The sequence below is a fragment of the Diuraphis noxia genome, unplaced genomic scaffold (assembly GCF_037042655.1).
Source record: "Diuraphis noxia isolate RWA-SAM2 unplaced genomic scaffold, SU_Dnox_SAM2 contig0003, whole genome shotgun sequence".
Taxonomy (NCBI): domain Eukaryota; kingdom Metazoa; phylum Arthropoda; class Insecta; order Hemiptera; family Aphididae; genus Diuraphis; species Diuraphis noxia.
The window spans coordinates 57,233,075-57,248,786 of record NW_028301713.1 but is presented as its reverse complement, the minus strand read 5'-3'; the positions used below and the strand labels follow the sequence as shown (position 1 = coordinate 57,248,786).

The 15,712-nt window shown below is 26.5% G+C and overlaps 1 protein-coding gene across 2 annotated transcripts in view; it reads right to left on the bottom strand.

The window, feature by feature from the left end:
- Positions 1–2,732: 2,732 nt before the first annotated feature.
- Positions 2,733–15,712, bottom strand: part of Ih (hyperpolarization activated cyclic nucleotide gated potassium channel Ih) — a 49,325-nt gene continuing 36,345 nt past the window's right edge. For both annotated transcript variants that reach the window (XM_015515464.2, XM_015515465.2), the window contains 5 exons: positions 12,959–13,108; positions 10,851–11,069; positions 10,617–10,763; positions 10,429–10,546; positions 2,733–3,467 (listed from right to left, as the gene is read on the bottom strand). In XM_015515464.2, coding sequence (XP_015370950.1) covers positions 3,127–3,467; positions 10,429–10,546; positions 10,617–10,763; positions 10,851–11,069; positions 12,959–13,108 — 975 coding nt within the window. In that variant the 3' untranslated portion in view covers positions 2,733–3,126. The remainder of the gene's footprint in view (positions 3,468–10,428; positions 10,547–10,616; positions 10,764–10,850; positions 11,070–12,958; positions 13,109–15,712) is intronic.

Below are 15,712 nucleotides of genomic sequence, written 5' to 3'. Positions count from 1 at the left end.
CTAATATACTATTATTTTGTGGAGATATAATTTTCGTAGTTAATAAATGATTACAAAGTAGTTTATATTAATAGATTCAAGTATGATTTTAGCGTTGATTAATTTTCTATTAGATGTACAAATTTATGGTGTGGTCATTGCTTCATTAAAATTAAATCACTTAGTCAGCATAATTACTTTTTGATTGGTAAATAATAATAAAGCTTTTAATGTATATGGTGGTGTGTAAATATAGTGTGGGTGAAAGATAATCAGCATAATTAAAAAATTAAATTATGATAAAATATGCATAACAGGTGTATGTTAATATATAATTCCTATACATTTTGTATGCTATTATTGATATTACACAAATAGAATTTCTACACGATAATTCACAATTTATATAGGTATTATTTTGTATAACTAAAAATTTTAAGTTAACATCTGAAACTTTATTGGGAAGGCCATATAAAGAACATATTGATGTGAGAGATGTTCTAAAAATCCGAAAAATAATTAAGTATGTAAATTATAATACCATAACTATATTTTAGTGTAACTACAATACTTCACATTTCAGCCCTGAATCCCACAATGTATATATAATATTGTAATTGTTAACTAATTTTAAATTACTGTACATTTGTAAACTAATGGCCACAGAATCCGATGTTTTATATTAAGATCAATAAAAAAATACTTCACATATCAAACAAAATAATTAACAATAATTAATTATTATCGACGCAATTCGTTTCATACTATAATTTCACATAAAAATACGACATTAACTTGTCTAATTTCCTATATTTCAACGAAAGTCTTAATAATATTATTATATACCTACTCGTATTTCATTTATCTACAAAGTACCAAAACTTCTGATGAATTCTTGTTTTTAATTTCAATCTAACCCGTATAATTTAATATAATATGATACACACAAATGTCAAAATAAATATATACTAAGAAAATTCAATTTACTTTATAATATTTAAATGCTTCTGAATGAAAAGGTTTTCGACCGAACAAAATCTATGTTGAAGCTATTTGGATAGATTCCAATGCAATCGGTTGAACAATATCGTCTAAAATGTAATGCGTTTTTTCATCTTGTATCTAAGTGTCTTTCGTACAATATAAACCCGTAAAAGTGTACTTATGTACACCACGCATACATATATTTAAATATACAATATATGGATATTTTTTAGGAAATTTTATTCGTCAAAAATACTCACATACTAACATGTTAGTATTTAATTATTATTTTTAATAATATCTAAAAGCAAACTTTTTAATTTTAAAAGACACTAAATCCTATACACTATCTCAAACGTCAATCGTGTAGTTAATTGAACTGTTATGTCACTAATTTATTTTCTCTCCGTTGTAATAAACAATTATGCAACTCATAAATGATTGGATGAGTACAATCAACTTTATAGGAACATATTTAAATTAAACAATTTTGTGTGCGCCGCATTCCGTTTGAAAAGAATTACATTTTAGGCCACTTTTTCAACCATGTAGCAGAAGTGCTTTTAATTTATATGATCTTGTCACTTTGATGAAAACCACCATTAATAAACCATACAAGTACTACACTAAACATCAGTTGATTTTAGTCATGAATAGGTTTAATTATTTTACTACTAACCACATTATAATATATATATTATACTGTAAAGTGTAAATTCAATACATTGGTTTCCTATTAACCAATTAATATGCAAATACATATTATTATGTGATATTATTACTTGAACAAATTATTCACCTTTTACGGTAGTTATGTGAATAAAATTAATTTACCGTCATTGTCGATGGTATTCTTTAACAACGGTCGTCTCCATCAGTATAAATTTTAATTTTAATTTTTAAGTATATATTTGATCATGTCTGATTTACATACCATTGAATATTCCTTAAAGGTCTTCTTCTATCTTCTTCAAAAGGCAATCCGACTACACATAAGTATTATTTAATCGTATAAAATAAATATGGCAAGTCAAACAATACACGACGGCGACGTTTCGGACGAAAAAAAATCAATTTCATATAGAAAAAACGCAATAGCGTAAAATCGAAATAAATTGTCAAAACTTTTGTCATTAGTTCAAAATATATTTTTATCGTTTCGGTGTTACGCGTATAATTTGATATCCATTTGTATAGGTACATTCGATATGAAAGTGAAAATTCGGAAAAACATTTATTTTATTTTTCATTTACAGACCAAATTCATAAGAAGGTATACCTGATAATAATAATAATATAGTACTGTTAGTATTTGACAATGTTATTATACTTTTCTGACGTTCATATATTATTATAGTTAAGCGAAGTTCTAATACCGTAAAATTTGGGTGATCTGACGGAAAAGTTATTCGAAATTTCCTCTAAATAAACGGGTGATAAGACCTTTATATAATGAGATGTACCCTATACGGCGACAGTGCGATACTGTACTTTTCTTAACGTTTAAATCCCTTAAGCCTTAAACACACACAAACCCAATGACAATATCCAACGTCAACCGGCACTCGATTCCTCAGAGGCAACAAATCAATTGTTCCGCGGCGAAATTTTCCGACGACGGTCACTATCTCTTCATGGGTCAGTCACTAAACATTAATTTATTTAATTTTTCCTCAACAATCATCTTAACATAGCAGACCATTATAGTAATATTATATGAAGGAGGAGAAAGAGATAATGGTGGCACGTTGCGTAGAAGTAAAACGAAATTATCTTACTATGTTTAATTTTTTAATTTATTTTTAATCAAAATAAAAATGTTGTGTAAAACATAGTATTATGATGATATAATATAATAATAGTTAAAAAATATAATTATTTTAATAATTTAATCGTATGGCAATAATAAACGTTCCTCTAAAAAAAAAAAAAACAAAATTAAAAAACACACTTATAATATATAATTATTATTATAGGTAGGTAGTTGTGGGGAGGAGATGGGTAGTTTCAGTAGTGGTTAGTCGAGAAAAATAAAAAACAATAATATCAGTATAAAATTGTTATGTAGAAACTGAAACGCTGACTGTACAACACGTGACAATTTTTTTTGTTCCTCGTCGAAAATAATATATAATAATTATCACATAATTATTTGCTGCCATGTCACAGCTTAGTGTCTCCAGAGACTACGCGCTGGTCGATGTTGGCCATCCGGTTGGCGCGGTCGACCAGCACGGAGGTCACGTGGTCCTTGAACTTGGGATACCGGTCCATGACCCTGGTAAACGCGGTTGCGGATAGCGAGAACAGGTTGCAATAAGTGTCAGCCCGTACACTGACGGGACGCCGGGCCCCAGACGCCCACAGGCACGTCTCACCGAAGTAGCTGCCGTCGCTCAGCGTGGCCACAACCTCCTGTCCACCGGCCACCAACACCTCGACGACGCCCTCGTGCACGAAATACATCTTCGTAGCTGCCGTCCCTTCCCGCATGATCGTGTCACCTACATAAATAAAAAAAACGTCATTTTTTATTAAATTTAGACATTGGTGACTACAATTATTTGAATTGGTTTATGATGATACAGAGAAATGTCCACTTAATTATTTCTTTTCAAACAATGCACACAAACCCCAATTTTCATAGAATAAGATAATAAAATTGATTTTGAAACTTTCTTTTCATAATGCGCAAGTATTAATGTTATTATGTTAATTATTGTAAACTTTTTAAAAAATGTGTAACTATACGTTTTCTCATCAATCTAACATATCAATGACGTATTGGTCCATATTAGTTGGTTATTTGCTTTTTTTTAAACTAGTCATATATTATTAACCTAGCTGTTTTTAAATTTCTCATTATTTAATAATATTGTGTAAATATAAACACTGCCATAATATACCACTACTTCGACTTCACGAGTAGGACATATTTTAGATTTTCTGGTAGTACATAACGACAAGCTCATACTACTAGAGTACTAAAATCCTGATATCTAATATTCTAATGTGGTGGTGCATGTGCAACATCTGCTCAGACCAATAGTATATACATCATATCGTCTTTAATTCAATAAACCTCTCTCACATTCTAAAACACAATTGTTCAGGACACGTGAAAAACGTTTTAAAAACTTTAAAAATTATAATTATAATATTGTATTGTTTGTCAATGTCTTAATGTCTTGCCATATCTGAGGTCTTATTAGCTTATGTTTTTGGCTAACTTACATAGAAATTTTTTTGAATGATATTTGGTGTCGTATTATACATTTTTAATCTCTTAGAAGGTATATTTTATAAATAGTCAAACGTGTTCTGACTGCCTGACTGATCCACTATAGAGTTTAAACTATGATAGCTAGGAACTTGACATCTTAACTGTATTTTCCGTACAACCATTTATTGATACACTAAGAAAGATTTTTTCCAAAATTCGCATTGTAATTATTTAAATGCCACTTGAATAAATTTAAATACAAATCTAACATGTTCATTTATACCATACATCTGATAATAATGCAAACATTATCTTATGGAAAATCACTTGTTTTATAAAAATATAAGAACTCTAGAGAAGTTGAGTATATCTTGCAGTGACACTATTTTGTTCATTTGTGGCATGTATATTAAAATAGTGCATAAAAAACAGTCAAGGGGTTCTATCGTGTCAATCATGATTGCATACCGAACATACCTTAAAATTATTATATATGTACTATTATTTAAATTTCATTTCAGTGTGCTACAATATTGTCATCAAATACTCCACACCTCATGTAAGATGATATCATGCACGTCTGCTGAATGAGGTACCTACTCGCGTGAACACGATTTATGATTTTGGCCAAGCATGGAGATATGTTATAAATGAATATTGTTTTGCAGGTAGTCGTGGCCAAAATCACGGAGCAATGGTTCATGAATATAATACAGGGACGAAGAAGGTAATCAAGAGACGAACGCGCCAAATGTGTGCCATTGTGTCGTAAATCCTCAGTGAACTACACATTTTTAGTTTTATGTCAGACAATTATCTAAAAAATCTGTTATACACGGACAAAATGAGATCCATTTCGCTCAACGCTGTCACTATCGTCTTTCGATTAGTTATTTTAATACTACAGACTGTAATGTGTACCAACAAGTCTCGTATAATAATATCAAAACGCACTGAGCACAGCACTAGAAGAGTATAGTACCTACCTTACTATCACTGGATTATAATATATTTAAAACATTAAAGGTTTGTAATACTAGTCTAGAAATTTCCAAACTTCACTATTATATTATTTAATCGTTCAACTACCTCACGAAATATCATATTATACAACTTAATAATTGACGTTTAATAGGTATTCACTACAGTAGAGTAATAAACAATGTAAAACCAACTATCCCGGTAATTTGTCAAATGTATAATTAAGAGGTTATGTCGTTATACTCCATAAGGTAAAATATGTCTCGAACACTCAAATTCTTTGGTATTACCCACCCACGTAACTCTCATAAATTGTAGGTTATCAACTTAAAAACTTTTGATTAAGACTACGAATCGTGAATCGAACTAATCTTTTACAACTCAGATGTTTTGTAGAAATATTAAACTTATAAAGTTTTAAAAATTAAGTTCACGATGCCACGCTTGATGTCAATATTTATTATTTTCATGGGATACACGGATACACTTATACATAATATATAACATACAATAACTTTGTTCATAATTTGTGTTATGTTCTGTGGCGTGGTATAACGCTATTATTTCCTTTAATCACTAAGGTACTTAATACAAACGCTTTCCTTCAAACGTAAAGATAACAATTTTTCATTTATCAGCTCGAGATATACCAAATAATCCTTTTAATGTAAGACCACTCATTATTTTTAAAACTATTTACGTTTTTGAAAATATGTTGCTGACTTTTATTTAAGTAACTGGTTTAAAATCAGCATTTTTAACAAAAAACATATTTTAACTATTTATATCGTTTTCAATCTGTTTTTTGTTTACAGAATATTTTCAGTGGTGCTTGATACATAAAATTCAAATTTTGAACGAGTAGTTTATGAGTTGACTTTAATACATTTTATTTCAGAATATGAAATTGAAAAAGTATGTTTTCATTTAAAAGAGTAACTTATAATGAAGGATAATGATAAAAAGATAATTTTTTTTTCAAATAGTTATTTTTATCATAAGTTAAGATTTTATCGTAAAAAATTTTTTTTCAAAAACGTAAGTGTTTTGCGAAATTATTAATGAGTGTCTTAAGATTACTTCATATAAATTGTTTATTGGACTCGTATTTACACCCATAAATTTTAGGAACTTTATATATTATAAACATAAATAAATGTTAAGAAAAAGTACTAAAAAAGCTTTATTGCTTAACATATATTAGAAATAAAATTGTTTTGGGTTTTCAAACACTATGTCAACAAAGAATTTAATTTTTTTTTTATATATTATAACTTTATAAGATAGTTAAAATAGTTTTACTAGCTAAACGAGTAAATTATGCTGTATTTTGTTATGATTACAGAAGTTTTCCATGGTTTGTACAAATTACGATGTCAATATGTATATTTTAATTAGTTCATATTTTACAGGTGTGGACAAAAGCGACAATAGTCTATAACATACATTATCATCGCACGGGAAAAAATATTTACCTTCTATATTAGGTCTCGCAGAAAACTGACAATAAATTATAAGCAAAAATGTATGAATAGTTTAAAGCAATAATGGTTCATACAAATCATAACTAATAAATCAACACATTAACAAACATAATATATTAAGCATTGAACGTAACATATTGTTAAATTAGCTAATGGTGTACACATTACACATATATTATACAACTAATACGTATAAAACGACAAGCTATTGTGTATACAGTTTCAGATTTTAATTATTCGCCAGGTTCAACTAACAACTTAGACAACACACAGTGGTCAACAATAAATTATGTGCATATTAAAATAATAAGTTCATACTAACATTATAATATCATTATGCTAACTGGAATACTGTTTTAAAAATAGTGTAAATTAAGATAAATAGTGCAATTCGATACTAATTGTATAACGCAGTAGTTGTTTTATATTAGGATAATAACTACTATTATAGTAATATAGTATATTTTATTGTGACCTAATTTTATTTCTTCCTAATTTTATGATGATATTAATATTTTTTTTTCTTCTATAAAACGTCAATTTTAGTTTTAAACTTCAACAGTTTACCTATTAAACTACCTACCTTACTAAATTATTTAACCACGAAAAATCATTCAATAATACACAACACTCTAAAAATTATAAAATAATTTTCTTAAAGGTTAAAATATATTTAATACATTTTTTAAATACGCAAAAAATACTCAAACATTTCAACTACCTACGCCTATGATGTGATCCATTTACTCGATCAGTATAATATATTTTAAGTTATAATGAAGTAAAAGTAGGTAGGTACACTACAACTAATTACTAACTAATTATATTACCATGACATAATTAAAAGGTTACGAGTTGTTTAAGAGTTCTAGAGTATAAAAATTCGAAAATATCTCACCTTATTTTAACGATGTTCGGGGCATACAAAGTGAGCAATGAAGGACATTTATAAAATGACTAGTTAAATTTTCAATTACTTGTTTTATTGATTTTATTTAGTTAGAGCACAGCATATATTATAATTGGAGTATGAAGTATGTATGTAAATCAAAATCATGTTCTAAATAATGACTTCGACAATGTTAGCATTTTGTTTCAGGTAACATTCTTTGTAAGTCAAAAAGTGGGGGTAATATTGAAATATGAGGAAAGAAAATTTACCCAAACTGACCACTGTTACAATGAATGCATCATAAGATTAGGTTACACGGGTTCTCCCTGGGAGAATTCACCTATTTACCACCAGATGGGTCTTCTGTTGTTAAGTTATTATGGAGCTTTTATATAAATTTGACATTTTCCGATTTTTTGTAACGACATTCTTTAAATACGCTGTGATTTACCACCATGTGTAGATACTACGCACTATAATAGATATAATATGATACCTATCTGTATAAATTGTTTAAACATTCACATTTTTCTATGGATCATTCTTAACAATATTTTTTATCTATGCTTAAGATTTGGTAATATATTATTTGAATATATATATATTTTTTTTTTTTTATTACAAAACTTTAAAAGGTTAGGAGTTTTAAATACAATGCCACATAATATATTTTTCTCAAAGACCATTCACTATATACGAAATCTAAGATGGATTTATTTTTTTTACGATAATGTAGTTTGTTTTTTTTTTTAACTTGTCAGCGAATAATATTGATGGTAAGACCGATAAACATTATCGTTTAGAGAAGAAAAGAAATCGAATCCCAAGGTGGCTTTATTTTTAGGCTTGTCCTTGTGATATATCGTAATACTATTTTTAAAGCGAAAAAGACCATTTTATCAACCGGTAGAAGAAATCCGGAAATCAATACATTCATTATTATTCGAAATTGATTAGAAAACATTTTTTACGTTAGAATTATTAAAACCACTACAACCAAAAGGTTCTAATAGTATATAACGTTATATGCTTATAAAATGGAGGGAGGGGGTGAAATGTAATTATTTTTTAAGCGTTTTGGTTCGTATAATTTTTCAAATAGTAATAGTTATTGTAATAGTAGGTATAGCTGTATTAAATAGGTTATATAACCATGAGATATAATTGATAACAATATATAATCGGATATTGTTGTGTACAATAATAATGATAGTAATAATATCTAGTTTAATTTAAAAATTTGTCAAAATTTGTAATATTAAATTATAGTGCTTCATTAGAGATGTAAAACTTATTATTGAACGGCCGGATGTTAATCCATAATGTAATTTGGAAACCACAATAATAATTGACAACGCAATAGGAAAAAATAATAATATATTATAATGTTCTCTAATTTTTTTTTTTTTTTATCATCTATTCCGTAAGATAGGTGCACAAAACATACACTGCATACTATAATAATTTTTTACTGAAATCTGACGTTGAATACTTAATAATTATAAGAATATAATATTCATGCATAGTTTCATTAGTCAATCATTTAATTACAAACCAAGCATTGGTAAACTGTGTCTCGTGTTTTTATATTGTATTCACTGTTATTTAATATTATTTTTTTATTTTTTTATGCATAAAAGTGCATTTATATTTTATTCATGACCAAGTATCGGGGCAATCAAAAGTTTAATATTTTAACAGTTATTATTCCCATATTATAATTTTGTTGCTATTTTTATCTAAAATGATAACGGTACCTTATTAAAATATGATTTACTATTTTATTTTGATCATTCAATATAAGTATTTCACTTTTGACAAAACATAATATAATGTATAATATAGATTGTAACAGAAAACCCTGCGATTAATGAAAAATGAAAAAAAAAATGATACTGGTTCAATGTATGATAAAAATTATGAAAAATTATATGGATAATATAGTATTTACTTATGTCTAAATGAAAAAAAAAATCTCGTACTGTACTTGTAGTACAAGTGTCTAAAATATATTATGTATAGAATATTTTTAAATATTGATATGATAAAAAGTTATTTGTTTTGTAAAATCATTCTGCGGTTGTAACTTGTATAATGGATTATTAAATATTAATAATGTTACTTATTGTACGATATTTGTGTTATAATTAGGTACAATGTATACCATAATAATAAACTTGTTGTAGTTTCATTGAAATACCTAGCTGAAAACCTTTTAAATTTATTTTATGTGTCAAGACATCGTGCATAAATTTTTAAAAACATCAATGTATAATCAGTTGTGCAATATTTTGCAATGCGGATTTTTTCAACACATAAATCGTTTAAAAAAATGCTTATAGGCACAACTGTGTATTCATAATACTTAACGATGAATGTTAACGTCTTACGAATTTCGATTTTTAAACTACACGATCAGTCAACCAAGAACAGACTACCCTGCAATATCCTGCAGCTAGTCACATTTACAAAAATGTTATGTGTGCTTAAAGCACAATTCTTATGTCACGCGTACTGTTTTAAAACTGAATTATTTTACATTTCCTTCACAGAGATAGTTAAGTATTTTTTCCTCGTCTGTTTACTCTTGTATGTTTTTTATTATTATTATTACTTTCCAGCCACTCTTCTTTCATCCCGCCAACGGCTAGGCCATCTATCAGTCAGCCTTGAGCAGAATTTCTTATTTGAAAATCGTTAAATCTTGCATACTATTGCAGTGCACGCTGTTGTTTTCTTTCATTCCTTTCCTCACTAAACTATATACAGCCACCATCGAGTTACTCGTTTAAAAAAACGCCAGTGTTCAAAACAAAACATAAACAAGAAATTACCTATTGTTTCCCCAGAAAAATTATGAGTGGAAAATACATAAAAAAAATTACCAGGTTGGAACATTTCAAACTCTAAGCAATCAGTCAATTCGGTAAGAAGATTGGAGTCAGCATTCTGCAAAAGTGGTAAATTCGTCACTAATCTCCGGCAAGTGTAATTACGAACGTCCTAAATTTAAAAAATGCAAAGTTTACATAATATTATGATATATCCAACAATTATAATCTACCACACTTACCTCACGCAGTTTGTCGGACATTTCATCCAATATCCACTTTTCGTCAAAAAACTTTCCCTGGTACCTGTGCTCAAAGTATTCTGTTATCCTCTTACGCATGTCTAATGGCAGTCGCCTGTATGACATGTATTCTTCTACTTGTTTGACCTATATTATAACAATCAAACAAAATTATTGTAAATATTGAATAATCTAGTATGTATATTAGCACATAAGATGTACGAATTCTCAAACCTTTTCACGATACTGTCTACGGGATGAATCCAAACTTTGTATCAAATTAGTGGCATGCCCCAAGAATAGAGCATAGCACGTGGCTCCACTAATCATAGACAACATTGTCAACCACATGTCGGTTAATGACTGTGGGGGGAACCGGCCATAACCGATGCACAACATATGTGACATAGCTTTAAACAGGGACCACGAATATTGTTCAGCCCAATTGGTATCCTATAACATAAATGATTAACAGTAACGCTATTAATTTTAAACTTTTGTAAAAAAAAAATAACACAAAATATATAATGATTTAGTTACATAGTTTTACTGTACTTTCTTTGGACAGTAAGTATATTATTAATAAACGATATGATTCAACTGGATTTTGTTCAAAATAAATCGTCCAAAATATAATATTTGAACATAACAAATACAGATACCTCGATTAGATATAATATATAAAAAAAATACTTCAGTAGATTGATTTATATTTGAGTGCAATTTCTTCAGAGAGGTTCTACTTTTATCTTATGCAAAGTAATCCACCGATATAAAATTTAAATTATTAGATTCATCGCGATTTTCAATCCATACGATTTCGATCTTTGGAAGATTTTCTACAAACAACAAGTTTTTACATCACATCACTCAAATCCAACACAATAAAGCTCTATTTTATGCATCACGGAACTTTCGTTTTCCAACAAACATTTAAATTATAATACTGTATAGTGACGTACACATATACGAGTGACATATAGTTTTAAAAGAGTAAAACGAATACTATTGTACATATAAGTTTAAATATAATCAACAAATAACTACAATATTCCTATTAATATGTAACTTAATATAATTATAATTAATAATTTAATACTTTAAAATAAATCTCTTCATAATTTAAGTGTGTTGATTAATTGTATTCACGTATCCTACTTTATTTGTGACCAAAATAAATTAAAATAATATTAATGAAAAGTTAATGATAATTTTTGTATTTATTTAAAATTGACGATTCATTTGACACTATAAAGTATAAACTATAATATTTAATAGATTAATATATATTTACCTATTATATTACAATGATGTACAACATTCATATAATTATTTACAATGTTTTTAGTATTTAATATTTGAATAACGTAGGTATAATTAAACAGCTACACTATAAGTATTATATGGCATTTATACCGTTATATCATGAGGTGGGTACTCATATCTCAACAAAGTTGATAGATTCATGACATTTTTAAGTGACATAATACATTTCAATTTTATAGTATAGGTAATTAAAATGCAATTTTGTCTGACTCATAGATTCACAGTAGGTCTGGTATTCATTGAAATAAATTTTTAACAGGAAATATAATAAAACAATTATAAATATATGACATTGCTTAACTGACACAGCTAATTTAGAACTTAGAAATAGGTATTATGACTTTGCTAAATTAATAGCTGCATAAAGATGTGGCACAAAATAAAGTGTTTTAATTATTGCAAACAAAAAGTCTTTCAAAAATGTTTTCATAAAACATAATATAGCCTCAACAAAAAATCAGCCCATAATAATATAGTTTTACTACCTCGTGAGAGTATTAAAATTGTTTTTTATGTCTTAATATCAATCAAAAATTTAACCAATTCAAACGTGTCGCTTCAAAAAATTATCATAAAGAAATAATTATTTTTGCATAATCAGTTTTCCAACCGATTAATTATTTGATATGATTTGAACCTCCTTGCTAAAATTACAAATATTAGGTAGGTTCAAAAATATTAAATATTATGTTTTTTATTATCATAGTCAGGAAATGGAAATTATGATTAATGTATTAAATTCTCACATCCAGAACTTATATTAACTGTAACTTGATTAACTAATATGCTAATATTATAACTAATGAACTGTAAATAATATTATAATATTGTCATTACGTTAATACATTATATTATTGTCCATTCGCACCATTAAATCTGTTAAAATATTTTACTCTAAGTATAGATTGCTTGCAATATAATATTCACCATTCGCCATTTTAATATCATAAGGAATTTGTTTTCTGAATTTAATAAAACTAAATTATTTTTAGTAAAAAATATTAAATGTTAATTACCTGTAACTCGTTGATGGCAACCCACGAATTGGCCGGAAATCCTTGTAAGCTAGGAACGAGAAATTGTAGACAACCAGACCAATGTCCAATGAGTAACATCATGCATATTAAATTGAATATCCTCATAAACACACTGGCCATGTTCAGGAACTATGATAATGATATTATTATTATTATTATGTAAATTAAGTCGAATACCTGCATTATTGTTAAATGTCACCAAGTACCTAAATCAATATGTATTTTATCAATAGGGATTAAACAAACTATTCACAAGTATTGGTAAATTTCAATAATATTTTATAGGTATCATTACAGAAAAAAGGATTTATTATTTGTTTTAACGTTGATTGCCATGAAGCTTGAAAAAAAATCTTAACATTTTTCATTTAAAAATAATGTACATATTATAATGTAATCTACTTTTGAAAAGCACAAATAACTATTTCACTATTGTATCACGTTTTCGAGCAATTTTATAAAATGTATATTTATATTTTCGAGAGGATACGTTTTTATTTTATAGAAAGTACTTAAGTAGTAGTGAACTAGTGAAAGTACTCTAAAAGTTTTACGTACCATATGCTTTTGATAATAAAATGTATATACATTTTTCTCGTAATATATCAAATGTATCGTTACTATTTAAGAAAATCGAAAATTGTATTAAATAACGATTGTCATGAATTCAATATTTACAGCAGTTTCGTTTTAATTAAAATAAAGTTTATAGCTAGTTTATATAAATACCTACTTAATATAAATACTCGAAATTCCAATTGTTATTTACATTTCAGACGTTTAGCTTAATGTAAAATTTTTCAACAAATATTTAAATCTTAAAACTATAAAAATATTTTAGATTAAACCGTTAAGAAAAAAAAATAGAATACAAATTATTATTCTCCAGTTAAAAATGATATCATTTACATAAAACCAGCAATGCGCATTCATTCAAAAAACAATAGTTAATGAAAAAGAGTCAAGATATATTTTTATAATTTTTAAATAATAATATTTATAAATACTTAAAAATAAATAAATAAATAATCATATTTTAAACCCCTTAATTGTTTTTTTTTTTTTTTTATTATTATTCTATTAATATAATAAAATTGTTTCAATATACCTAGTATTTTTACAATGCTTTTACAATATTATAAAGTTAATGAATTATTAATTGTTTGATACCTATATTTTATATTTTGTATTCGATTCTGAAAACTATATATATATTATTTTTTAGAAATATATGTTAACCTATTTAAAATATTATTAAATAGTCATAAAAGTATGTACAATATTGTACTTGAATATTTTTGTTCATTTATTTTACAACATATTATGAGATAGGAATGTTATGTACATATTACTAGAGATTGGTGTATTTTATTTAGTTAGGTTCGGTTCCGGTATTGATTAAATATTGGTATTTAATTAATTCATTAAAAATTATTAATAAAATTGTAAATTGAGGGTTAAAGTTAAAATTAAATAAAAAAAAAATCACAATCAAAACAGATATGTTTTATGTAAAAGTATAAGTTTCTATTATTTAAAAATATTTTAATTCGATTCTGATTTAAAATATTTTATTGGTTTTGGATATTTTATATGCTATTTTTAGTTCGGCTGTAATCTCTGGACTACTCGTCATTCTTCGTGTAAGAAATATTTATACTTGAGACATTTTAAAATTTTATTTTTTTAATAACAACAGCTGTTAACTATAAAGATATGGTAAATAATGATACTAAAATGTTTGTTTGATAATGAAAATATAAATTAATAAAAAATGTTGCATATTTTAATATAATTTATACATTTAATTAGTAAGTAAGTAGACGTAATTAGATAATTTTTCAAAAAGTTTTAAGTCATCAAATATATATTTTACATAGGGATAAGTACCATAGGTTTAAATTTAATTTCCATCAGTTCAACTGGCTGTTTAATTTAATGATAGGTTATTTAAGTTTGATACTAAATCGTCTCAGTAAAAAGCTGATGTATTGACTGAATTTTACCTTTCTATTTAGGTCGTCTATCGCTTAAATTGTTCACAGTCAATTTAATGTGATGAATTAAATTCCAACACTTGCAAATATTATTAAGTTAAAATAACAAAAATAAAAAGTAATCATAAAACAACGTTTTCACAAAATATAATTACGAGCAAAGTTTTTTACAAGATGTCATTGTCATGCATTTGAAGGCTTAAAGTTTATTAAATTATTTTGCTTTCAGAAGTTTTAAGGTCATTAACTCTTCTATGCTTACGTGAAGAAATTTATTATTTTTTTTATGAAATACAAGCTTGTTCACTAATGTACTATCTAAAATTAAGATAAAGTTACCAATAATTATTGTATGATCTATAATGCACACATTTCTATACCACCGAAGATAATAATAATTTTTATAGAATTTGTAGAGTTATAAAATAATATTTATGTAATATTTAGGTATTATCAATTTATATTCGTTATTTAAAAAAATGATTTAATAACTAATATGTATTATTTATACCTAGGTAGACATATACCCAGTTAATAGGTACTAACTGATACTAACAATAGTATAATATACTAGATATAATATAAGTAGCTAAATTATTAAGACAATTTATATATTTTCAAATTCCTAATATATGTTTTGATTTTATAATAGTTTAATATTAATGTAAGGCATGCATTAAATAAGGTGCACAAAAAAATGATTAAATGAACACTTTATATTATAAAAAACACAATC